Genomic DNA, 25,411 nt, shown 5'->3' with positions numbered 1-25,411 from the left:
GGTTTAAGTAAAATATTATTTTCATTGAGATTATTCGAAAAATAAACAAATGGTTTATAAAATAACTTGTGTGCTTGTAAGCATTTTTGTGTAATTTTAGTTTTGTAAATATAGATAACATAAATGTTTAGTTGTTTGTGTTTATAACGACTATGTCTATTTTAAAAAAACTAAAAACATAAAAGGATAAATTTTAAGAACCGTTAGATTAAATAAAGAGTAATCCGTGACGGCTCTTTTTGAAAATGAACTTAAGTTTGACTACAACATCTATTCTCGTTCATAAAAATGTAAAGTTTTAAATTAGAAGTTAGAGTTTAAATAATTTAAGATAGGCTAACTCAAAAAAAAAAATAGTAAACAACTACTAAAAAAGCGTTTATAAAAAGAAAATACACTTTAAGTAAGTTTGAGAAAACTTTTTTTTAATAAACAATTAGGCTTACAAGTTTTATACGCAAATTAGACTTTGTACTTCTAAATCTAAAAATTGAAACTGTTTTTTTTATAACTATATATTTAACTAAGAGTTCAAAATGTTATCTTAAAGTTTAAATGATAAAACTGTTCTTTAACCTTATTTAGTTTATTGTTAGCAGATGTACGTAAATTGAATTTAACATTTTGTTACAAAATTATATAAAACCTTAACAACTAAAAGGCTAAAAAAATCTTGGATAAGTTTTTACACAACTTTATAAATTTTACTATAATCTAACGTAGTAGGGCAACACTTTAGTCGGCCGTCCAAATTTAGCAGATATTTTTTTAAGGCTATATTAGACTTGTAATAAACAGTCTTTGCGGGCCACGTAAGTTAGAAAATATATGTTATAAAAGTAAAAACAAGTTTTAGAGTAAAATTTTAGTAGTTTAAATATCAAATAAGCACTACTGTGTGCTAAAAATCAAAATAATAGGTCATTTTAAAGTATTTTCGTATAAAAATGCTTAACTTTGTTTGTATTGCGCCAATCGATTTAAAGAAATAATTGAAACATTATTAGGTTTTATAAATTTAAAAAATTATTTTATGCATAATCTTATATACATATTCATCTATTTCTATGTTATATAGTTTCTTTTGAGTTTTTTTAATCGTAAAATTAAATAAAAATGTGCAAATTAAATATTTTATTTACTACCAGGTTTTATTGGCAAAAAAAAACGACTTTTTTAAGTATAACAAAAAGTAAAATGTTTACTGTTTTATTATACTTGAAAAGGCCGTATTTTTTTTTGCCACCGAAACCTGGTAGTAAATAAAATATTCAATTTTCACATTTTTGCTTAAATAAGCTCTTTACATTTCAGTATATCGAGGATTTTTTTTAGTTAAGACAAATAGCTATATAATCGTAAAATCAGAAATAAACTGCACAATGATATTAATTGAGGTTTATAAAAGTGACACACCAGCTCATTGATTCATTATGCTAGCCTCTAATACACTTAATTCATAATAAATTCGCTCTTGATTGTAAATTCTAATGTTGATCTTTTTGATACAAACTAAAATAATTCGGCGGCCAGCTAGATCCGTTGTTTACAAAATCCGACTTTTACTTAGTGTTGGCTGTAAATTTTGCTCATAAAGTACAAACTATTATGGTATATATGTGATATTTAAGTTAATTGAATTTAATTATTATTTTACGTAATTTCAATTTAGTTTTTTACAGACCTGATTGAAAAATTGTAAGTGAACTTCAAAAAAAGAATTGTTTGTATGTTAAAAATATTTTATACGCTAGGTGTCTGTACAGAACTATTTTATCTTAAGGATTAAAATGAACATTTATGTTGCTAACTATAACTAAATTATGTTTTGTACGACAAGTTATAAACTTTAACTAATTATTTTTGTTTTATAAAAAAATATAAAATTGATAACACACAAGTAACTCAAGCTTAAAGGCTAAACCTAAATCTTCTTAACATCAAGCTTGCTTTTCTAACAATTTTCATATCGAAGAAGTTCTAAAACCACAATAAATTCTAACTGTCGTATGTTTATTGCGGTATTTGTTTACACTGGTGTCAGATTAGAAAAAAAACAATAACACTATACAAAGATTAGTAACCAGAAATGTTTTGTTTTGGAATTTTTTTTTATTCAAATTGCATTGACTTTTAACTTTTCCTTTTGCTCGAAGTTGAAAACGTAAAAACTGTGCGGTTTGAATGGAAAGGCAGCGGGATGGAGAAAAGCGATGTTTTGTGCGCGAAATTATTGATCTCTTTCTTTGCTCGCTCGCTATTTCCAGCGCTGCTGAGAACATCTAGGTTTTGCGAAAAAGGCTGAGTACTACGCGCTTCAATCCCCCGATGTTTTGAACCGACAGACCAACTAGCTTAGTGCCATCACTTGACCAGTGCGAAGATACTCGGAAGAACACCAATTTTAAAATTCGGAATAAAAAAAAGGGTTTCTTTGTGGAACAGCAAAATGTTGGCGGCCTCGAGCGCGAAATCTCATCTTTTCACCGCGTTTTCGCCGGTACTGCCCGGCAGGGTGAACGAAATCAAAAAGTTTTCGTCTGGCGGCTCGAGGTATCCGAAGCAATCGAATCAAAACTCTTCTCAGCAAGAAGTGAGCGATTATGATCCGATTTAGAGAAAATAATATTTCATCAAATAAAGCTTTTAACGATCAGGAAATAAAAAAATTCTTTAAGCTACTAAAGCTCTACTAGTTGTTTTTGTAGATACAAAGTATTTTTGATAACCAAGTAGCTTTTTGAGTTAAAAAATTAAATTTTAGTTTAAAAATTAAGTTTATTCTTAAAAACTATTAAAGGTATACTTAGCTAAATTTACAGTCAGTAAGTATTAGTCGTTAGTATAAAAGTTAGGTTTCATAGTTTTTTCAAGTTGAGATAAATTTTTTGTGATTTATCGGTTTATAAAAAGCTTTTTTTTTTAATTTTATATCATCCTTGTAATTTAAAGTATTCTTTTGTTTTACTATTATCATTTGTTTCATCAAAATACTTACATATATAACCTCAGGTTATCCCAATATGCCTCTGAAGTTTAACTTTTCTAAACATTGAAAAAAAATACGAGTCAGATTGTTAAAAAAACATTTGAAATACAGAATAAAAGTTTTCAACCATATTACTAGCAAAAAGTTATAAATTTTTAAAAGGCTTACAAAGTAAAAATGCTACAGTGATAACAATTGTCAGCTTCTAAATTTTCCCGAGATAAAAAAGTATTTTAAAGACAACCAGACAGTCATTTTTGAAAAGATAAAGATAACTAGTTTGTGCTAGTAGTTAACTATTTTTAACAAAATTCTAATATCTTTCTATAAACATTATTTCATTTAATTATTTTATTTCATTTAATTATTTTATTTAATTAATTAAGTTACTTTTTCTGTCTATTTCTGCATTTATTGAAAAATGTAAACAAGTTTAACTTTTATTAGCTTTAATCTTACACGACATACAATACAAGCTTATTCGAAAGTTAATTGAATAAATTTTCTTTTCACCCCTTTGTATCGATAAAATCAATAAAGTTTAAATCTTCTTACCTTACCTAACCTGTTTCTTGAAGGCAGCCTTTACTCAAACCGCTTCTTAGCTCAAAGCTGCCTTTATTTAGGATTTTTTACGGTAGCATTGAATATAAATGTAACAAAACGACTTTTGTATGTTTAACTGCCTAAATAAACATCTTGAATATACAAACCATAAACAACTTAATTGTTTTTAGATGAAAATATGGTTTTCAAACATAACAAACAAAATAGTAGCAAAACTCATAAGTATTGTTATCAGTATTTTTTATTGTTTTACTTTATTTTAGATAATTTAAAAACGATGTATAAAGTATGTTTTTATTATTTATAAATTAAAAAGCACCATTAGTTTATATTAATTGCACTGTACTTATGTAACTTGTAAGGATTTATAAAAATCTAAGTAATAAATAGAAAGTTTTCAACCCAGTAGCATTAAAAAAAACAACTTTTTTTTATACTTAATTTACGTCTAAATCTTACTTTTAAACAATTTATTTTAAGCATTGTCATTAAAAAAAAAAGACATTACTATATATAAAATTTTTGCTGTAGTGTTTTTAAAATTACTACACAGCTACAACCTTGAAAACCATTTTGGTAAAATAAGGTATTAAAATTATAAATTAAAAAGATTGATTTAAGTCTAACATTTAATTTGCTTTATCAATATTCATTTTCGAGAGTAAAAAAATAAATGCATAATTAAATTATGAAAGTTTACTTTTTCTGTTTGTTTTGTTTTTAGTACTATAAAGTATGGCTTAATAAATAATGCGCTCAAACTGTTAAAAATGCTATTTAAAAATAAACAACTACTTGTAAAATTATTTTAAAAGTACTTATCAAAATTCAAAAAAAAAAGTGAGAAGTTTATTTAAGAAACATTATTAAATCATTACGTAAGCTTTCAAGTAATGTTTTCGTTAAAAAAATCGAAAAGACAAAAATCAATAAACTTTTTTGTTTATACTTGAAACTTATGCTAACAAAGCATGTAAAAACCAAATCAAAATTTATTAAATCTATTTACTTAAAAAGCTTATTTCAAAAGCTTATTTTATAAAGTTTTCATATAAAAAAGGTTTGTTTTAGTACTAAACTAATTAATATCAGCTTAAGTTTATAAAAATCATGAAAAATCTAAATTTTGTGCTGTTAAATTCAGCTAACAGTCTTATAGAAAGTTTTTAAAAGTTAAATATAACATGTGCACTGTTTTTTTTTTCATTAGATACTTTTGATGAACAACATTAGAAATAAATTTTTACCCAATTAAATATAAAACTTACAGCTGATATCGAAACTTTAATCAAAGTTATAGCTATTTAAAAATACACATAAAATAATAATGCACATTAATAACTTTGATAAAAACTACAGTTCGTTTGAATAAAAGTCTTACAAAACTTTTGATAAACAAACAGGAGTTGGTCGGAGGAGGTGCGGAGGAAAGGAACTGGAAGGGAATGCTGATTGCGATACTCGTCATTCTGATCGTGTGCGGATTCGTAGTGCTTGCTGTGTTTCTCAGCGCTGAAGGTATGTTGCAATTTTTCTCAGAACAGCCTTGAAAAAGTATAAACTAGTTGAAAATGGAAAAATTTTGATATAAAAATTAAAAAAAATTAGGTCTCCAGTTATTCTTTTTTTTTTGTCTTCTTGTTTCAAAATGACAAAAAAAGAAATCAAAGTCTAGCTGTTTAATCTAGGCTTCTATCTAAAGCACCGTAATCGTTTTTAAATATAAAATTACTTTCAGTTTAAAAGTTTGATAAAATACTATTAAAATTTAAAACAAATTATAGATACTTTCCAATTTTGAAATAATTATAAAACCCAATTGCACTATTGAAAAGATGGTTTAATAATTGTTTAAATTGTTTTATATTTGTTAAGCATCTTTTAGATACTTTTATACTGTAAAACACACTACTTTATTTTTTGAAAATACCATAAAATTAAAATTAGATATTTCCTTAATTTATTAGGTATTCTAATTTTTATGGGGAAAGTAAAACTAAAAACAAATAATTATAAATGAAAAGTACAATAACTAATCATTAACGTTAGTTTAATGAAAATATTCACAAAAACTGTGTAAAAACTAGAATGCTAAGTCCTAATGTTTTAACTTAACATGCAGTTGGATGTAAATGTTTTTAATAATTCATTGTTAAATTTAGATTATGCCAATAAAGACTTTAACTCGTGTTCAGTTTGAGTATTTTATGTTTAAAAAAGTTATCAAAGTCTTTATATAAGCTTGAATTTTTTAAAGGGTAATGTATAACATGTGCCGTTGTTTTTAGTTTTGCGCTTAAAATTAAACTTATGTAATCATTGTCGTTTATAATAATTATTATGCATCAAAAACTAAAAGTATAAATCATAAAATTGCATAAAAATCTAAAAGTTAGCCTCTTTTGACTTTATATATACCAGGCGATAAATATTAAGGTTAAAAGAATTCTAAAACAGGTCAAAAAATACAAAAAAAAAAGTTCAACTGCTAGATTATAATATTAATATTTCATAAACTGAATGTTTTCAACATATACTTTACACTTAAAACACTTGTCAATAAAAACAACTCTTTTATCGATTATAACACCGAATTTTTGGCATTGTTCGAAACCTTTGTCACGAAAAAAAAAGTAAGAGTGTTAAGAAGTTTTTGTTCCAAATTTATGTCATTTTGAGGTCTGTTACCGAAAATAAACAGGTTCAAAGGAATTTTGCCCACTAATATTACCAAAACAAACTTCGCTAACGATACTTGGATAAATAAACAGTCTGAAATTTTTTTTTAAAGAATAATGATTTTACTTTAGGTGCTATTCTAATAATTTGTAAGGCTTTACTTTACAACAACTTTATCAAAACTTTTATATGAATTTTTATCCAAAACAAAGGAAACAACCTATTAATTATCAAATAAAATACGGTATTTTTAAAATTAAATTGGGAAACTTCGTTTTACCACAAAACAATCAACCAAAAATGTTTAATGTTAAAATTTTCATAGCTAGTTTTATTAAATAATTATCTAAACTTAAGTGTTTAGTGTTGAATATGTTCAATTTTTTGTTTTCAGAACCAAGACTGGTAAACTTTGTCAAAAAAGAAGACATTACAAACAGAATATGGGAAAAAGGATTAGCGCAAGATCCTCAATGGATTGGTAAAAGTTTTGTTTGGAAAGATAAATGGAATAACGTGAAAGTTAGAGAAAATTCCACAAACGTTGAAAAAATTCTCGTGGAAAACTCAACTCTGGTAATTTTTTAAGCTTTTATCGTATAACTCTAAAGTTAAATTGATTTTTTAAAACCTTTTCGAATAAGATTAAAATTTCTAGTTACTTTTTTTCAAATAAGAAAAAATTTTAAGCATGTAAATGTTTTCTTATACCATAACAGTTGTGTTCTCATCTACAAAAAGTAGTAGGACTTGTATATTATAGTTAAAAACTAGATTAAAATACCTATGTTATAATTAGTGTGTTCTTTTTTATTCATTTACCAAACAAAACTCTGATTTATAACAAAATCAACCTACAAACTATCATTTATCATACAAACGTGGTAACTTTTTGTTGTTTTAGTAAATAATAATGTAAAAGTAAGAAACATAATTTATCAAAAATTATCAACAAGCGATTCTGTTATTGTAAACACTAATCTAAAACAATTCGAAACAAAAACAGTGGTACATGTCGAAAAAACTAAGCTTAATATACTTTTATAGAAAAATTAAAAAAAAAAAAAAAAAATCTTCAAATATTATAAATATCTATCCTGAAATGATTTATGATTGAAAACCATTTTAAAAATAACTTGAATATTTTCAGGCAAAGTTTGGCGCCAAGAAATTTCTGATATCCAACAATTTGAAATATGCACTCTTTATTTACAACTTACTTCCAAGATATTCAAAATCTTTCAATGCGGAATACACTTTATATAACATCGATAATGGGTAAGTTTTGAAACTGTTTTTCTTGTATAAAATAATTCCTCCTGCTTTAAACTTATAAGTATAAAAACTGCATTAAGTTGCATATATAACTAACATAAATTTCATTAAAAATAAAAGTCTTAATACAAAATTATTTTTTAACTTAAATATATGATTTTAAGCGGTTTTTTAAACAAATGAAAGTTTATTACTTTCTTTTTATTAGTTTGTTCATTTAATTAACAACTATTTTTAAGCAATTTTTTTTTAATATAATTTAAAGCTTATAATAATATTTATAAACTTCATTAAAATTTAACCAGGAAGCCATTAAATTGGTTTAGTATTTATTATAAAAAATTTAAGTTTATCTGACAACAAAGAGCAAACGCTAAAACACAAAAATAAGCGTTAAAGCAGCTAATAAACTTCAAATGAAATTTTCCTTTTACATTATTCATTTGATTTGACTAGAAAATCTATCTTTCTTTTACTGTAATTATCGTCTAGCAGAAAATTCAAGTTCAAAGCTTAAGAAACTATACTATTATTTACATCCACAACAGCATCATACCTTTAGTGATAGATAATCAAAATGCTGACTAAATAAATTCTTAGCATGTTTTGTTATTGATTATGGTCTTTGTAAGAACTAACTCTGTTTTTTTGTAAACGAAAAGGGTAGAGTGTTAAAAAGTATAATTAAATCAAGTAAAACCAGTTTTTATATGTCGCATTACTAACAGTCAATAACTACTTTTTCGTGCAAGTATGTATTTTAAAAAAAGTTATTTGCACACATGAAACAAATAACACTTTTAATCAACTTAATCAAAAATTGCTATGAGAAAAGCATTAGTTAATCAAGCCACTGTATGACACACGTGTATGCTTTATTTAGAACAGAAAATAAAAGCAAACAAACTTATAAAGGTTATACTTTGCACTTTGAAAACTATCTAACCGTTACTTTTTATTGTTGCTGCTTTTTCCGGTTTATAAAGTTAATTACCAACACTTGCAGAAAAATAATAACTAGTTTAAGTTAAGTTAGCTTTAGCATATGCACATCTAGATAAAAGCATAAGCGTAAAGAACCTGTTAATAACATGCTCTTTAACAGCTTTCAAGTATTTTTTTATATTTTAATAATATTTGTTATTTTTCTTGTAGTTAAAATATTTTTCCAAGTTTAAAGACGACCAAATTAAGTTTAAATGTTATGTTTTCTGTTTACCAGCAAAACATCAAGTTAGCTTCGAATTAATTGTTTATATATATTCAAAACGTTAAAAGGCACATTTAAAACATTTATTATCTATAAAAATTTTTTTTAATTTTTTTAAATTTATTACAATTATAATGAACCATTTGAAATATATATTAAAACTTTTGTTCAAATCAATCAAAAAGTACGTTCTTTTAAGTAAACCAATATTTTTGATACTTTGTTTAATCTTATTTTAAAAGACTTTATACAATATTGTACAGCTAATACTAACATTATTGATTTCAACACAGTTCATCGCAAAAACTCGTCCACAAGAAAAAGCACACCGTGTTTCAGTATGTCAGCTTTGGGCCTTCGGGAGAAGACATGGTTTACATATACAAAAGAAATTTGTTTTATCTGAACGACGCCAGCCGGTTGTTTACAAACAACCATGACGTTTTCCCCATCACTGACGTTTCTCATGAAAGAGTTTTGAATGGAATCGCCGACTGGCTGTACGAAGGTACCAAAAATATAGTTTAGATGTATCTGAATGTACGAAAGTTGTTATTTTTAGTTTAAAAAAAAGAACGCTTTGTAAACTAAACTTTAGTCTTTACCACATTAAAAATTATAAATACTTTTTAATTATTTTACAATACCTTTTTACAAAAAAAATACCTTTTTTCTGCAGCTGAACTCAAGTAAACTTGAGAAATTGAAAATTATAAATAGATGTTTCAGATTAAAGTTACAAAAACCGATATAAATGTTGATTAATAGTTATTTTAAATTTCTCCCTAAAAGTATACAAAAGACAATAATTATGCAGAGGAAGTTATGGCATCTCACATAGCAAACTGGTGGAACGAGGATGGAAGCTTGCTGGCATTCGTCCAATTTGACGACAGAAAAGTTAAAGAGTCTTTTGTTACTAGATATTTCAAAGAATCTAGTGCTGGGCCTCAGCAGCTCAATGTGTACCCAAAAGTTGAATCTTACCCTTGCCCTAAAGTATGTTCGTAACAAACAAACTAAAAAGTTAAACTAAAACAGTTTAGTCTTATTTTGCGTCGTTACCAAAGTGTATTATATTAAAATAAACAAAGTACTGAAACTAAATAATAAACTTAGTTAAGTTTTTTTAGTTAAAGTTCTAACTTGATTTAGATTTTTACAAAGCTCCAACTTAAGATTTATAAAAAAAAAGATTAAATTCGATATATAATAAACTAGAAAATGAAAGTTTTTATCACAAGCTTAAAGTTAGGTTAAAAAAGTTTCTGTTTAAAAATATTTTTTTTAATCTTTACCTCTTAAAACTGCCTTTAATAAAGTTAATAAAGTATATTTGTTTTAAATTTTAGCTTAAAAATTTAAAGCACAATTAAACATCTTAACTAAAATACTTTTAACTGCTAACTTTATTCAAATACCTATTATTATGAAGCCTGGAGAAGAACAGCCAATAGCGCAATTGAAAGTTTTCAACAAAACATCGCTGAACTCGACTTTGATCGACATACCTCCTCCTAAAAAGTATTTTTTGTTTAACTTGCCGAATATAATGACTTAAAAGAAAACAAAGAAAATTTAGATTATTTCAAAAAAAAAAACTTAGAAGTGAATTTTTTTGATTGGTTATTGTTTTACCCGTAAGAAGCTTTTACTTTTCTAAATTGAAATTCTTTTATTTACAAATGTATTAGTTTTTTCTAACTTTAACATTTACAAAAATACCCGTATTAAAATGATACTTTCACAGTTTTCACGTCTTCTTTTTATTTGGTTTTTTTATAAAGTGTATATTAAAGTACACAAAGGTTTTGTATTTACTATAATGTTTTGAAATGTGGTATAGTTTTCGATAAAACAGTTAAAAATTTCATTTGCCTTAAAATCCAAAATATTAAATATTTTAGAGTTTCTTTAATGTTGCATATGTTAATGGCTTTACAAAAGTTTAGTTAGAAAACAAAATATTACTACCAACTCTATTGCATCTTTTTAGAATTTTTAAATTTCTACTTTATTAAATAAATCAGCTCTCGCCTCAATCTGCTTCAATCGGTAGTTTGGTCCGGTGGTTTTCTGCTGGTCACGTGGTCTGACAGAGCTCAGCGCGAAGCGACACTCCAGGTGTGTGACGTCACAACCAGCAATTGCCGTGAAGACGTTGCCACGGTCGGACCTAACAACCGAAACGGATGGATTCACGACTTGGTAGAAATGCAATTTTATGTCATTTTAGAGATTTGACGTTTTGCATTTGAATTTTTTTTAACTTGTTTTGAAGACATTGCATAGTGTTTTTAAGTACTTGTTAAACCTCTTGAACTAAATGAAAAAGTATATCTTGGTAAAAGTTTAGTTTTTAGCTTATACTAAGATTTCGCATGATAACCTAAAGTATTTTTTCCCATCGTTAGGTTTTCTGAATAATAAATGAAGCACATTCATAATGCAGAAACTTCTGTCAAAACTGCAAAAAAAAAAGTTTCATCATTAAATATTCTTGTTTTTTATGTGATTTACATAAGTATACCAAGAACTTTTTCATCAAAGTTTATTGAATTTTTTTATAAAAATGTATAAAATTATGTTAAAAAATCATTACAAAAAAAAAAGTCCATTAGTAGAAAAATACAAACCAGTGCCTAAAACGAATTTCATTGATTTTATTCGGTTTTTTATAGGATTAATGGAAGAGCTTCTGAGGTAAAACAAAAAAAATGTTAATGTATTACTTTTGAATACTTTATTTTATATATTCATTACTTTGGTTTAAAAACACTATTTTTAAAAGCAGTTAATCGATAAACAAATATCGTTTGCTAATAAATCGTTGAAACAAGTTTGTTTTATAGCTTTATCAGCAAAGGGTATTTGTATACTAAAAAAAAGTTAAAGATTTAAAAGCTTTATAAAGTTTAAAGTTCTAAGATTGTATTCATATTTTATAATATAAACTTATTAAAAGTAAAATAAATATATAAAAAAATAATACATGCAAATGCTTTATTTTTTACGATATTATACTTAACAATAAAGTGATAAATTTATTTTACAGTTGTTTTATATACGTAAAAACAATTGTATTTAAATAATTAACCCCTTTTTAAGACAATTTTTTTTACCAGGCTAACACTCTTCCAATCACAGTCAAAAAAAGTTCAAAATTTTCAAAAGTGATCTTTTGGCTGATGCCTTCTAGTCAAGGAAGATACGGAAACTTTAAGCATATAAGATTTATTAATTTTACAGAGGTTTTCATTTATGCTATAATTTGCATGTAAAAGTCGTTTTTATAGTCATTTTACAGTAGTTTTAAAACAACTGTTGTAGAGATTTTATAGAATAAATTTCAACATTTATGATTTTTATTTGAAGTTAAGTTTAAGAAAGTTATTTTTTTACGTCTTTTTCTAAAATTTTGTTGTATTGTGAAGATCTTTTTACAATCTTTAGTATAAACTGGCTGTTTTTATTTTATAATTTCTTTAATAAGTTTATTTTTTCAAATTGTTCACAATTTTTGTGTGAAATTACGTTATATTAACTATTCACTATTTTTGTTAGTTGAAAAAGTTTAAACGTGTGCCTATAAATATAATACATAAACTATTTGAAGAGTGTTGTATGATAAAAACTAAACTAGTAATAATTTTCCAATAAAAAGTTTAAACGCATCTTCTTTTACGTTTTTCTTCTTAACAAAAGTTGTGTATCTAGGAAGTGACGGAAAGACACTTTCTCACGGAAGGAAGATTCGAAGTGAGCCGAATTCTCCACTTTCAACCCGAAACGAACTCCTTGTACTTTCTCAGCAGTGAGGAGGGAGACAAATTGTCGCAGCATCTCTTTCATTTGCATGTCGACGCCGAAAACTTGAATATCAAGCCGAAAACGACCTGTCTAACCTGCGAAGACGAAATACCCGGATGCAAGTATCACGACGCCATGTTTTCAATTGAAAGTGATGCGGTTTTGGTCAATTGTTTAGGTTAATCAAAATTTGTTTTTTGAATACGTACTTGTTGAAATATAATTAGCTGATGTGGATTTAAATTTAATGCATATTTTTATGAGTATGGAGTATAAAATAAGTTTACTATTGACAAAATGTTAAGAACGATGTTTATACTTTAAGCATTAGTTGTTTAAAACAAAAATATTCATTCATAAAAAGTGATTAGTTCTGTCGGTATTGCTAAGCTTTTATGTTTTTTTTTAATTAAACTTTTAACTTATATTTCTTTGAATATCATAACAATATTAGTGTTTCTACATTAGCTTTGAAAAACTTGATCAACCATACTAAATAAGTTCATCTTACATAAAAAGTTTAATGAAAAATCAAAACAGGGCCTGAAGTTCCAGCCTCTTATCTCGCAAAAATCAAAGGAAACACTTGGACTCATAGATTTACAAATATTGAAGGAGTATTAACGCAAAACGAGTTATCCCATCTGAACAGAGATAATTGCGAGTTCATGTATGATTACTTAACTATCCAAAGTCGCAACAGAAGTAAGCTTTTTTTACTAGAGTCAAAACTTCTTAAAGTTGATCAATTTTCTTAATCGCAAGCATTATACAAACTATGTAGTTTATACTAAAATTTAAAAAAATAGTTTTTTTGTAACATTTTTTACATGTTTAGATTAATTAATAAAACGTTGTAGATATCAGCGTGCAAATAGGAAGACCTCTAGACATTGAAGCAGGAAAATTCGGAGTCATTATTGAAATGTAACTTGATTTTTGACTTATCTACTTTTTTGTTTAAATTCTATCCATTTTTTATAGTAATTAGAATACAGAAATGTATTTTTTTAAGCTTATAAATTATAAACAACTTTCACTGTTATTGTACTGCTGAGAAAAACTTTGCTGACTTTTTTATCAGTAGATGAATCAACGTTAAGATGTTGTTTATAAATATAAACTACTAGTCGTATAGTTTTTTTTTTACAAGTTTGGCGGAACTTTTATCTTAAACTAATTTTACATTGGTTTACTATTTTTTATATCCTTTTAAGTAGCCTACTAACTAAAAACTATTCTGTTAACTTTTCAGTAGCTAATTTTCAATAACTTTGTGTAAATGAGATTTTTTCTTTATTACACTCTAGCGGAGATATTGGAACGAAACAAGTTAATCATGCTTACAAATTGTCCTTTTTGGAGTACATGTCTTCTAGATATAACATGTACACTATAAGGTTTGATGGCGCCGGCTCATCATTGAGCGGAGAGAATCTTCTACATTCTGCATCGGAAGACCCTGCTGGGGAAATAATAAAAGACGCGACAGAGATTATTGAGTTGGTTTATGTTATTTAACTTTGAACTTTAAAGGTAAAATTGTAAGTATTTAATAAAAGTTTTATAAGTAATATGAGTTTTTGCTTATTTACTTTAATCTATAGCGTTATATAACTCAGATAAAGTTTTTAGTTATTTTCTGAAACATAAAGTTCCATTTTTACTACAAAAACAACTTTTCTGAAATAAAAAACTTTCCTTCAGCTTCTTAGATGGATCGAAGAAGTATTCGATCGGTGCAGCGATACTGGTTGGAAAAGGATTCGGTGGATACGTGTCAATACTGTCAGTTATTGATCCAAACAATGAAAAGATGCCTTGCGCGATCGCTAACTCGCCTTTTGTTGATTGGGAAGCTCACAGTTAGTTGTTTGTTTTATTATCTTAATACTTTTATAACAGATCAAGTAGAGTTTGTATCTATAAATAAGCACAAGTTTTAGTCAAATGCTATAATAAACAAGAAATAAAATTTTTCTAACACATTTGAATTAAATACCTAAGTGGCAATTAAAATATACAAACCACTCGTTTTGATTGTATACTTCAATACTTATTAATTTAAACAGCTTCAGTACCAAGTGAAAAAGTTTTGGGGAAGTTTGAAGAAAACATGAGAAAGTACAGCAAAAACAGCATTCTTCAGTCTTCATTGAATGTAGAAAACAAAAATGTGCTAATATTTCATGGACTTGCTGACAGTTAGTGAAAAATATCTTAAGTTTTTTTTTTCAAAAGTTAGTTTAAAAATAATTTTTTGTAAGTTTTAAAAAGCTTGTTGCCTAGTCTACTATTTTAAACTTTTCAATTGTAAATTATTTTGAATTAATTATAAAAATGTATATATTTTTTTTAAGTTTTTTTTTTGGCTTAATAGTCAAAATTTAATTTGCTCAAAATTAACTAAATATATTAAAGCTAAAATTAAAATTAGTCAAAAATAGCTCAATTTTTTTTAACTATAAAAACTATCAAGTTATGAACGACAATTTTGTACATAAATACGTATAAATATCTAATGTTCAACTTCAGTAGTGTAAAATAAGTACTTTTTTTTTTATTTTATAAAAAATTATTCATAGGAAAAATTCATCATCAACACACGGTGGCGCTATCAGAACTTTCTAAATCACGTAACTTCGTTGAAGCTATCTTCTACGCTACACAAAGATACAAACTAACCGATAAAATAGACCAGTATGACGTGATAGAGAAGTCCCAATCATATGTACTATCGTGTTTCAGAGCCTCTCCACTATCCGTGTGAAATTAGCTTAATTCTATAAATTTTGTGTATAGCTCACTGTGGATATGTGATTTTAGTAAAAAATTAGGAAGAAAAAGTATGTCAATCAAGAAGAAACACGTGACAGTTTTTAAACTGTAATTAATTAATAGTTTTTTACGATAAAATTTTCAATTAGTTTAATGAGCTATTTATAATAGTTATAGGTTTGTACTTTGAAACAAGTAGCAGGTGTCTTTGTAAATGACGAACTTTTACAACATGGAAAATTAAAAACAATACCATGTGAAATAAATATCCTGTATTAAAAGAAATTCTACTTCTTAGTTTTCTAGTTATGACATTATTTTGCAATTCCTTACCATAAAACTATAGAACATGGTATTACATCGATTGCTTTTAATAGATATAATGTACATTTGAATACATAAATTACTATCAATATTGTGTTTAGTAACGACAATCAAAATTTATTATATTTTAAAAGTTTGTTTTTTAGTTAAACAAAAATTTTACACAAAACAATTTTCTTGTACTTTCTACTATATCTATTTCAATTGTAAAGTATCTAGTGAAAAAATATTTAATTTATTTAGTAAACTTTTGCTAACATAGTTTATCCTTTAACTTTAATATTTTTTTTCTTAAGAATTGTTTGAAAAAGATTTATAACCATTGTATAGTTAATAATTTTCAAAAACATAGAATATATATATAATTAGGTTTTAAGATTTTGTTTTTCCACTTAAATTGTTTAAATTATTATTTATAAAGTTTTATAAATAACTCAGTACCTTTTACTGACAATTAATATTTTACATTCCCCCTATTTTTTTTTACTAATTGACTAACTAAAAAAACTATTAGTATATATTGGTTACTGATATTACAAATGTTTGATTTAGTTATTGGTCATGATTTATTTAGTTTTTATTTAACTGAACAGAGTTAAATATATAACGTTTTTAATAACTACTTACATAGATTTTATGACTTTTCATCAAGCAGTAAGTAAATTTTAAAAAAAATTTCAACAGTTTTATAGCACTTTTTTTTTTTTAATTTTTTGTAACGTTTTCTCACATCATATATAATTTATATTATCACATCATATATATTTATAAGTCTAAAAAGACCGAAAGTGGTGAAACGCTCTAAAATATTTTTACACATATTTTTATAGCTTGCCATAATGTTTTGAATAATTCTTTAAAGAACTTCACGATTTGAATTGTTGTTTTTTTATAAAACCTTTTAAATATTTTAATCTTTACTTCAGACATTAACTATATCTTTCAATACTTAATTATTTTTTTTAACAAAACTGTTTTTTCAACTTTTAAACTAAACAAATGAGTTACTATAATAGTAATTTTTTATGTTTTTGAAGAAAATTGTTATTTTTTTTAATTTGTATGTTTTACAAACAAACTACATAATCTATATAAAACTAATTTACGAAGTTGTTTGATTTTAAACTAAACTGTAAACATATTTCATTGTTAATAAAGTTAATGAAGTTTTTGAAAAAAAACGAAAATGCTCAAAATTTTTTTGATCCAATGGTTTAGGTGTATATAAAGACCTCTTCGTCATCGAGTCGCACACCGCAATTATATCGAAATTATAATGAGCTGGAAAAATAAAAACTTTACAGTGAAAACTTAAACTCTAAAGAAAAAAAAACTCACAATGAAAAATTGTAAAAATAACTTTATACACATGTATGTCATATATGTTATAATTAGTGATGTACCGGACTCACTATCCGGGTCCGGGTCCGGCCGGATATTGCCATTTTTGTCTGATATCCGGATCCGGCCGGACTCTAATTTGAAAAAAAAGTCCGGATCCGGTTCCGGCCGGATTCTAATTTGAAAAAAAAGTCCGGGTCCGGTTCCGGCCGGATTCTAATTTGAAAAAAAAGTCCGGATCCGGGTCCGGCCGGATCCTAACAGAGATCCGGCCGGACCCGGATCTAGTTAGTAGAAAAGAGCATACTGAAAAGTATTTTTTCAAAAACAAACCCTGTGTAAATTAATAAGAGTCATTTTCGTCAGTTAAAATTAAATACCTACCGTGATTGGCTCATTTTGTACACGTGACTAATTTACATTTGTTTACATTTAAACTGTGAAATAAACATTTCAGAAATGCAACTCTTTACGCTTGTTGTAAAATTGAAAACTTTAGAATGAATACTTGCATTATTTATTGTTTAAAGTTGAGCTCAGAGAATATTTAGAGTTAATACGGTTGAATGTACGAGCCAATGAGAATCATATGACAAAATGTTTCAAACTAAATATTGATGTAACAAAACATCAGAACATGACAGGCAGTTTATATGTAAGCAGTTAGTTAGTTTGGTGTGCAGCTTGAAGCAACAAAATATCTTTAACTTTTTTGTAAAATTTTGTGATAAGTGAATATTTCAACTGGTGTTTAATTGTTTTAATATTTAAGCCAGGTTTATAGTTTAATAGTTTATTAAAAGTTTTACAGTTTCTTGTTTAGTAAAAGTTTTATTTAATTTTTAGTTTGTTGTTTTAAGTCTTTTGATATAGATTTAAATAGCTTCCAGTATTTAAAGTGTTACCAAATTAATTAATAATTTTGTATATGCTAGTATTTCTTGTTGTGTTTTATATAAAAAATTCATCACTCAAAACTGTCGTGTCTGACTATAGAAAGTAGTCTCAGTTAGAATTTAGTATTTGTTAGATATTAATTAAATACGTTAGAATTTAATTATGATGGGTAGTACTAATAAGTTAAGTGTACCACAATCAGTCCACAACTTTACTACCAAATTGTCAACCTTTGCTAGCTATTCTACTGATTATTAGATTAAAGTATTCTTTCAGTTTTTAAAAACCTCATTCTGACTCAGGCTTGTTTATACTCACTCTAGCTAGTTTTATTGACTTAAACAGTGGCAACCCTGCTAGTTTGAAAAATTTTGGGAATGTTAGAAAATCTTGGACTGCCTCAGGCTAGTTTAGTTTTTTATAAAAGCTCAGGCTAGTTTTATTATTTTGTGAAAAACGCAGGCTAGTTTTTTTTTAAATTTTGAATGAGTTTGAGCTGATCCAGTTTTCAATATTTGGTAATTTTCTAGTGTATTTGGTTCAAGAACTTGATTTCAGATTTTTAATTGTAAATAAAACCTAAAATTGTAAACCTTGTGGCTAGCTGTTCTACTTATTATTAGATTAAAGTTCTTTTTTTTTCAGTTTTTAAAAACCTCATTCTGACTCAGGCTAGTTTATACTAGTGATGTACCGGACTCACTATCCGGGTCCGGCCGGATATTGCCATTTTTGTCTGATATCCGGATCCGGCCGGATTCTAATTTGAAAAAAAAGTCCGGATCCGGTTCCGGCCGGATTCTAATTTGAAAAAAAAGTCCGGGTCCGGTTCCGGCCGGATTCAAATTTGAAAAACAAGTCCGGGTCCGGTTCCGGCCGGATTCTAACTTGAAAAAAAAGTCCGGATCCGGGTCCGGCCGGACCCGAAATTGTGGGTCCGGTACATCACTAGTTATAATACAGCTCATCTTTTTCCACATATATATATTACATCATGATCTAAAAAAGAGCTTAACGAATCCTTAAGTTTTTACAACAGCTAAACAATAACTGTCGTTGACTATATTGACTGTAATTATCAATTTAACATAAGAAAAAAAAAACTTATTTTTTAACGGTTTTGTTCACAAAAACGTTTTTCCATATTTTTGATTCTAAATAAAATGCTCAAATACAAAATTTCAATAACATTTAAACTTCGAAGTTTCAAATTCCTATACTCATTATCAAAAGCAAAAAAAAATTAAAAACAACTTCATATACATAAAATCTGACCATATGTAACTAAATGGAGTCAATAATGGCGCTTTCAAACCCTAATAACATTAGTTTTAGAATTGTTGTCAATTGAAAACATGCAAGTTGTGCTATTTTATAAAAACTTTTTAGTATTGAAAATTGAGTTTTTTGTGTTAGGCATCAGTAGTAATCAAACCATTTTTAAAGCATTAGATTTAATTGAAAATGTGCTTTTAAAAAAGTCGAGATGGGTTTTATGATATAAATATTATGCATAAAATTTAAAGGTAGCTAAAGTATGTATTTTCAAACGTTTTAAAAAATCAATGAAGCATTCTTGAAGACTTCTAGAATAATTTTTTCTACAGAAACTTACAATATTTTAAGTATTAGTCAAAAGTTACATAAAAAATGGTTTTTAAAATTAAGACCGACTTTAAATATTCGATATAATCTTTAACTTTATTTTCATGTAAAAAACCAATATGATAGATTATAATCTTTGTTTATTTAAAAAAATATTTTGTGTTACATACACAATTTTTATTACAGAATGATTTTGATAATCAATGCTTGTCCTACAGCTTTATTCGTTTAAAAGATATGCATTGAAAGTTTCTTTGAGTTATCATTTAAACCAGGGTTTCCCAAAGTGGGCCATGACTGATACTCAGCGGGCCATTAGCAGCAAAGGGGCTAAAGGGGGGCTATGTGCATTTAAGGAACCACAGGGGGCCATGAGGTCATAATTTGGAACTTATATTAGAAATTCTGGAGTTCTTGATGAAGAAAAAAAAAGCTCTTAGGTGCTTTAATGGTAGTTTTTTGAGTAATTTTGTTGAAGGGGGCCATTTGAAAAAAAAGTTTGGGAAATCCTGATTTAGACTCTACCGAAACAAACTTGAAACTAGAACATTAAACTCTTACTACAAAATGTATTTAAGATTACTGTTTTTGAAAAATTATTGAACCTTTTAAGTCATAACAGAGTTATTTTCGCTGTCTTCGAAATATATTTGAAGTATTAATAAAATTACATAGTTGTTTTATTTGTTTTTAAATACTTGCTGTTTAATAACAAATTTTAGCTAACTAGAGGCTCCCTGGTCTTAACTTATTTAATTTTAAGAGAATAAAACAGATATAAATAAATTAAAAATAAAAACAATTTGTATCGTAACCAAAATCATTTTTTATATCATTTATTTTTACATAAACACTTAGATGTTCAAAAATAGTCTTTTTTAACATTTTATGCATAGTACTGACTTGAGTTCATTTCAGTGTTTATTGTTCTTAATAATATTATTATACGATTATAAAATTGTTTATAATAAAACCTATTATACGATAGAACGACAATAAAGACGCTCAAAATATTCGGTCCAAAGACCTGGTGCACGAAAAACCTTTTGGTTATCGAGTCGCACACCACGGATACCTTTTAAAGTCTTGTCCAGGTCTTATTAGAGTGGTTTCTATCTAACATCCTCAGAGTTTTAAACTTCAAGTATTATTACAACTTTTAATTTGAGACAACAGTTAAAACGAAATTCAAGTATAAATTAATGTGATAGCTCAATAAAATCCTTAAAGTACTTTATAGAAAAACAAAGTTTTAGCTTTTTTTGCTAAAACGAAATCAAGAACTACCAAAACTAGACTATCATTAAAGTAAAGTAAACAACAAGCAAAAGTAACATTGTTCGATCATCAATAATAGTCTGTTGTAGATGGTAGAGCGGTGTTTTTAAAGGTTGGCGAAATCATCTCATTTGTTCAAACTAGCACTAACGTGGCTGCTAGTAAGCTTAAAATATTAAAAAGCAACTACTAACATAAAAACCTAATAGTGTTTATTGAACGACAAAAAATACGCTCAAAAGGTTTGGTCAAAGGACCTGGTGTACAAAAAATCTTTCGCTTATCGAGTCATACATCAGAACAGTTTAAGGTCATGCCCAGGACATGACAATGAAATTTATAACTGGTCATTTAGTGTTGTGTCAGTGAATACTTCAGGATTTAGTTTTGTTATTTTACTTTGTATAATTAAAACTAACAAATAATATGTGTAGCTAATCTTTTTTTGTTTTAATAGTTTTTATTTGAAATACTACATCTTAAAAGAAAAGGTAAAAGCCCACAATATGAAAGCTATTTTCTTTTTAAATTGCAAACAAAATATGGATTGCAGAATTATCTCTAAGTTTATATGTTTTGATCACTTACTTTAAAAACCATTAATAAGACAGTTGTAAAAACATTTTGAAATTAATTTACTTATGAGTTAAATTTTTTGAAATGCGACCTTTATCTACTAATATGTAAAGTTACTTTATAAAACTAGAGTCTAAACTATTAGTGTTCTAAAATCTAAATTTAGGAGGGAATTAAGAATATTAGTTTTTTGTTTCAATCATAAAAAAAAAGAATAGTTAAACTTTAAGCATAAAAAACTGATATATTTTTACCTTCTTTAAATAAGTTGAAACCCATCTTTTAAGTATATTTGTATTTGCTACTAGGATTGTTCATTTCATTTTATAAGTTAAGTAAATATTTTTTTATGATGGAACATATTTTATTCTATTATTTTTTAAAAGTTTTAGGCTTAGACTCTATTTCCGTTTTTGTATTATTAGACAAGTTTTTAAAATACAATTTGAATAAACTTTCTACCAAGTATATTACTAAGTTTTTTTCGTTTATCTACTTTATCTTTTTTTTGTCATTTGTTTTGTTTATGTTTAAAACTTTGAAAACTAGTTTTTACTATGTCGTAATAGATTGTAAAACAATGTAGAGAATAAATGACCCGATAATCGAAAGGTTTTTTCTTATACCAGGTCGTTAGACTAAACTTTTTGAGCGCTTTTATTTTATCGTTCAACAAAAAAATAGGGTAGCGTTTTAACAAAATTGTTAAACTTGCTTAAAACATTTTTTCATGACCAGAAATGTTAAGAAAAACGTATATTGCGAGACAGATTAGTTTTAAAATTTTGCTATAAATGGTTAAAACCAAAGGCCGGACATAAACTTCCATTTATCCAAGAATCACACTTTTAAGCATTTTATTGAGTGTTTTTAATAACAACTAAAAAATAACTGTTCAAAATATAGATTCAATCGTTTGCTAACAAAAGATCCTAGTAAAACAAGTTCACTGGAGTATAAATAAAAACAAATTGTACAGTAATCTTCCTTTATTGTACCAACATATGTTTCTGTGTGTTAACGAATCAACAGACTTCAACTGGGTTCTGTAGAAAAATAATTACTGTAATAAAAGAATAGAAGGATAGAATAAAAAAGGTGTATGCATGTTTTCGTTAAAATAAAATAATTTCTACAGACTTTTACAGGTTAATAGTTAATAACAGGTGTAATACTTAATATAAAATCCGACTGTTATAAAACTATATAATATTTGTAATTGTTATGTCTAAATTAAGTAAAGTAAACTAAAATACACAACAAATCATAATATAAATAAACCACTTACTATAGTTGAAAGAATAACTGATTCAAGTTTATTTTACCTTTGCCAATGACTGAACAAATGAATCATTGTTGTTCAATCATTGGCAACGGTAAAATAAACTTGAATCAGTTATTCTTTCCATTATAGTAAGTGGTTTGTTTATATTAAGATTTGTTGTGTATTTTAGTTTACTTACTTTAGAACTAATAACTACAAATATCATATAGTTTTATGACAGTCGGATTTAATATTAAGTATTTTACCTATTATTAACTATTAACCTGTAAAAGTCTGTAGAAACTATTTTATTTTATGAAAACATGCATACACCTATTTTATTCTATCCTTTCATTACAGTAATCACTTTTTTACAGAACCCAGTTGAAGTGTGTTGATTCGTTAACACACAGAAACATATGTTGGTACAATAAAGGAAGATTAATGTATAACTAAAAAAATAATGTTTTTATCTTTAATTAAAACGCTTTCAAAAAGTTAATTAAACTCGCTTTTAGTATGAACTGAAACAAACAGAACGGCTGTTTTTTTTTTGTTTAACAAACTGTTATGAAAAAAAAACACTAATCACTAAAATGGTACCACTTATAACTTTGTTATTATAAATAACTTTTTGCACTTTTACAAAAAAGGCAACTATTAAATAAAACAGGACTTTTTTAAAACTTTAACTATACTAATGCCGGCTTGCCATAGGTTTTTTTTTACATTTTTGCCGGGTTTTAGAAATTATAGTACATCATTGCTTATCTGGCCCTCATCAATCCAATTGGTTTCAGTTCAGTCGAAAAGTAGGTTTTGTTAATTAAGCTTAAGTCAATGTTTTCAATTATAACTTAAATACTGTAATGAAAACAATGTGCTTATTGTATACATACACTGTTTCTAAGCTTTATCAAAGTTTGGTTACGTTAATTTTTTATGTTATTATTGTTTGGTTCGTTGAAAATACAGAAACAAATTAAATTAACAGAAGATTAAACGTGCATTTTATTAAATACATTGAATAATATAAAAGATTCGATTCATTAAAATTATTAGTTTCTTCTAATCAAAACAAAATTACAAAACGAAGCAAAATGATAGGACCAGGAAAATGCACTGTAAAAGTTTTTTTTTGTCCAACTAAGTTTGAAATTAAATCTAAGGTATAAAACTATCTTAAGTACTAAAAAATATTATGTAATGCTACTTTGAAAGTTTTATAATAAATTAAGTTATAAAGAACACAAAAGATAATGTTTTATATAATATTTAGTCTAAATTAATTATTTGACACGTAAAATTGTTCATAGTTCTAGGTTTTTTTCAACATTTCTCAAGCTTCAGATTTTTTTGCACAAGTTGTCAAACTCCATGATTTATTGGAACTCTGCTAATAGTAAAAAAAACTTTTGATTTAATTGAGTACAGGGTTTCCAAAAGTGATTTAAATGCCCCCCTTTGGGTTCAATCTTAGCAAGTCAGGGGGAGATAAGCTGCATAGGGACCAAAGGAGGGGTCGTGAATAGTAAAGGAGCGATGAGGGGTACTTAGATATAGTTCACAAGAAGTTCAAAACGTACGCTAGGTATTCTGGGGATTGAATTAAAGAGCTAAAAGATTTATTACGCACAATTTACGGGATATTTGGGGTGCAAGTTTTAATTTTTTTGATAAAGGGGCGGTTTTGAAAAGGATTTGGGATCCCTGATTCAGAATCAATACAATGGTTATTACGGAGATAGATATATTTGATAGATTATATTTTTGATTGAACAAAAATAACGTCGATTTAATATTTTTTTATTATTAAATATACAAATATAGTTGCATTGTAGCTATTATTCGAAATAATTTGGTAGTTCAGTACTTCTGTGCTTTTAAGGAAAAAACTACAATTGGATACGTGAAAAACAAATTAAAAGAAATATTTGAAACCGGTTCAAACATAATTTCAATTATGTTAACGTAATGTTTAGTAAATAACTACTATAAAAATATTATCGTATAGGTATAACTTAAACTACACTAAAATACTATCTATTTTCGTTTAGCTAAAAAATTTTTTTTTTTAAATATAAATTACTGAGTACTAAATTTACAAATGTTAAATCTTGAATTTGACAAACTTAAAATACTTGGACTTTGACCTATTAAAAGTACATTTACAGCTTAGCTTCAGATAAGAAGAAGCATAGCATGATTTATGGTCTGAAAACTAATGATATTTAATATTTATATTAAAAGATTGCTATATATAAAAACTTGAATTTATTCTCAAACGAAGATTTTATTCTTACTGTGCTGAAAAATTAATATTACAATAACAATGAACTTATATATAATTCAAAAAACTATAATGATGCAGTATCAGTTCGAAAAGAACATTCATAATGTACAAAAGTTTAGCAAAAAAATTACTAAATTTAGGTAAGAACTCGGAAATAAACATTTAGCAGCAGAAAAGTGACATTTATTTAAAACATTCAACAAACTTGAAAGAAATTTTAATAAAACAGTATATGGAACACCTTACAAAATAAAAACTAACAATATGTTCTATGACAGTATATATAGTTATACTACTCTATTTGATGATTATAATTTCCACCAAAAATAGCAAAAATATAATGTGTTATGCTTTTTTTTGGGTCTGATATCTTAAAAAATGTTTGAATAAACAAAATCAATACCAAAAAATTTCAACATTTTAAATCGTGAAAATAACTATACTTTTAGTTATTCAAAAACCGGCAAAATAACTAACTATTTAGAATAGCAAAAGAATATGAGACTGATATTTTGTAAAAAAGGG

General features: G+C 26.3%; 1 protein-coding gene across 1 annotated transcript; it reads left to right on the top strand.

Moving 5' to 3' along the window:
* Positions 1-2,449: 2,449 nt before the first annotated feature.
* Positions 2,450-15,635, top strand: LOC145848428 (inactive dipeptidyl peptidase 10-like). Its single transcript, XM_082953900.1, has 16 exons — positions 2,450-2,593; positions 4,960-5,074; positions 6,630-6,811; positions 7,386-7,513; positions 9,014-9,228; positions 9,538-9,719; positions 10,156-10,244; positions 10,751-10,928; positions 11,846-11,971; positions 12,438-12,708; positions 13,071-13,235; positions 13,391-13,457; positions 13,841-14,032; positions 14,238-14,395; positions 14,603-14,734; positions 15,116-15,635. The coding sequence occupies exons 1-16, from the start codon at positions 2,450-2,452 to the stop codon at positions 15,298-15,300; spliced, it is 2,529 nt and encodes an 842-aa protein (XP_082810026.1). The 3' UTR covers positions 15,301-15,635.
* The last annotated feature ends 9,776 nt before the right edge of the window (positions 15,636-25,411 follow it).

This window comes from Thalia democratica, unplaced genomic scaffold, assembly GCF_965202585.1.
Source record: "Thalia democratica unplaced genomic scaffold, ktThaDemo2.hap1.1 HAP1_SCAFFOLD_1418, whole genome shotgun sequence".
Classification (NCBI taxonomy): domain Eukaryota; kingdom Metazoa; phylum Chordata; class Thaliacea; order Salpida; family Salpidae; genus Thalia; species Thalia democratica.
This window is presented reverse-complemented; position numbering and strand designations above follow the sequence as displayed.

Excerpts from the sequence above, each read along its gene's own strand:
- LOC145848428 (XM_082953900.1), top strand. The coding sequence starts at position 2,450 with ATGTTGGCGGCCTCGAGCGCGAAATCTCATCTTTTCACCGCGTTTTCG. Across the intron at positions 6,812-7,385 it reads TCGTGGAAAACTCAACTCTG|GCAAAGTTTGGCGCCAAGAA; the intron begins GTAATTTTTTAA and ends GAATATTTTCAG. Across the intron at positions 14,033-14,237 it reads GACGCGACAGAGATTATTGA|CTTCTTAGATGGATCGAAGA; the intron begins GTTGGTTTATGT and ends ACTTTCCTTCAG.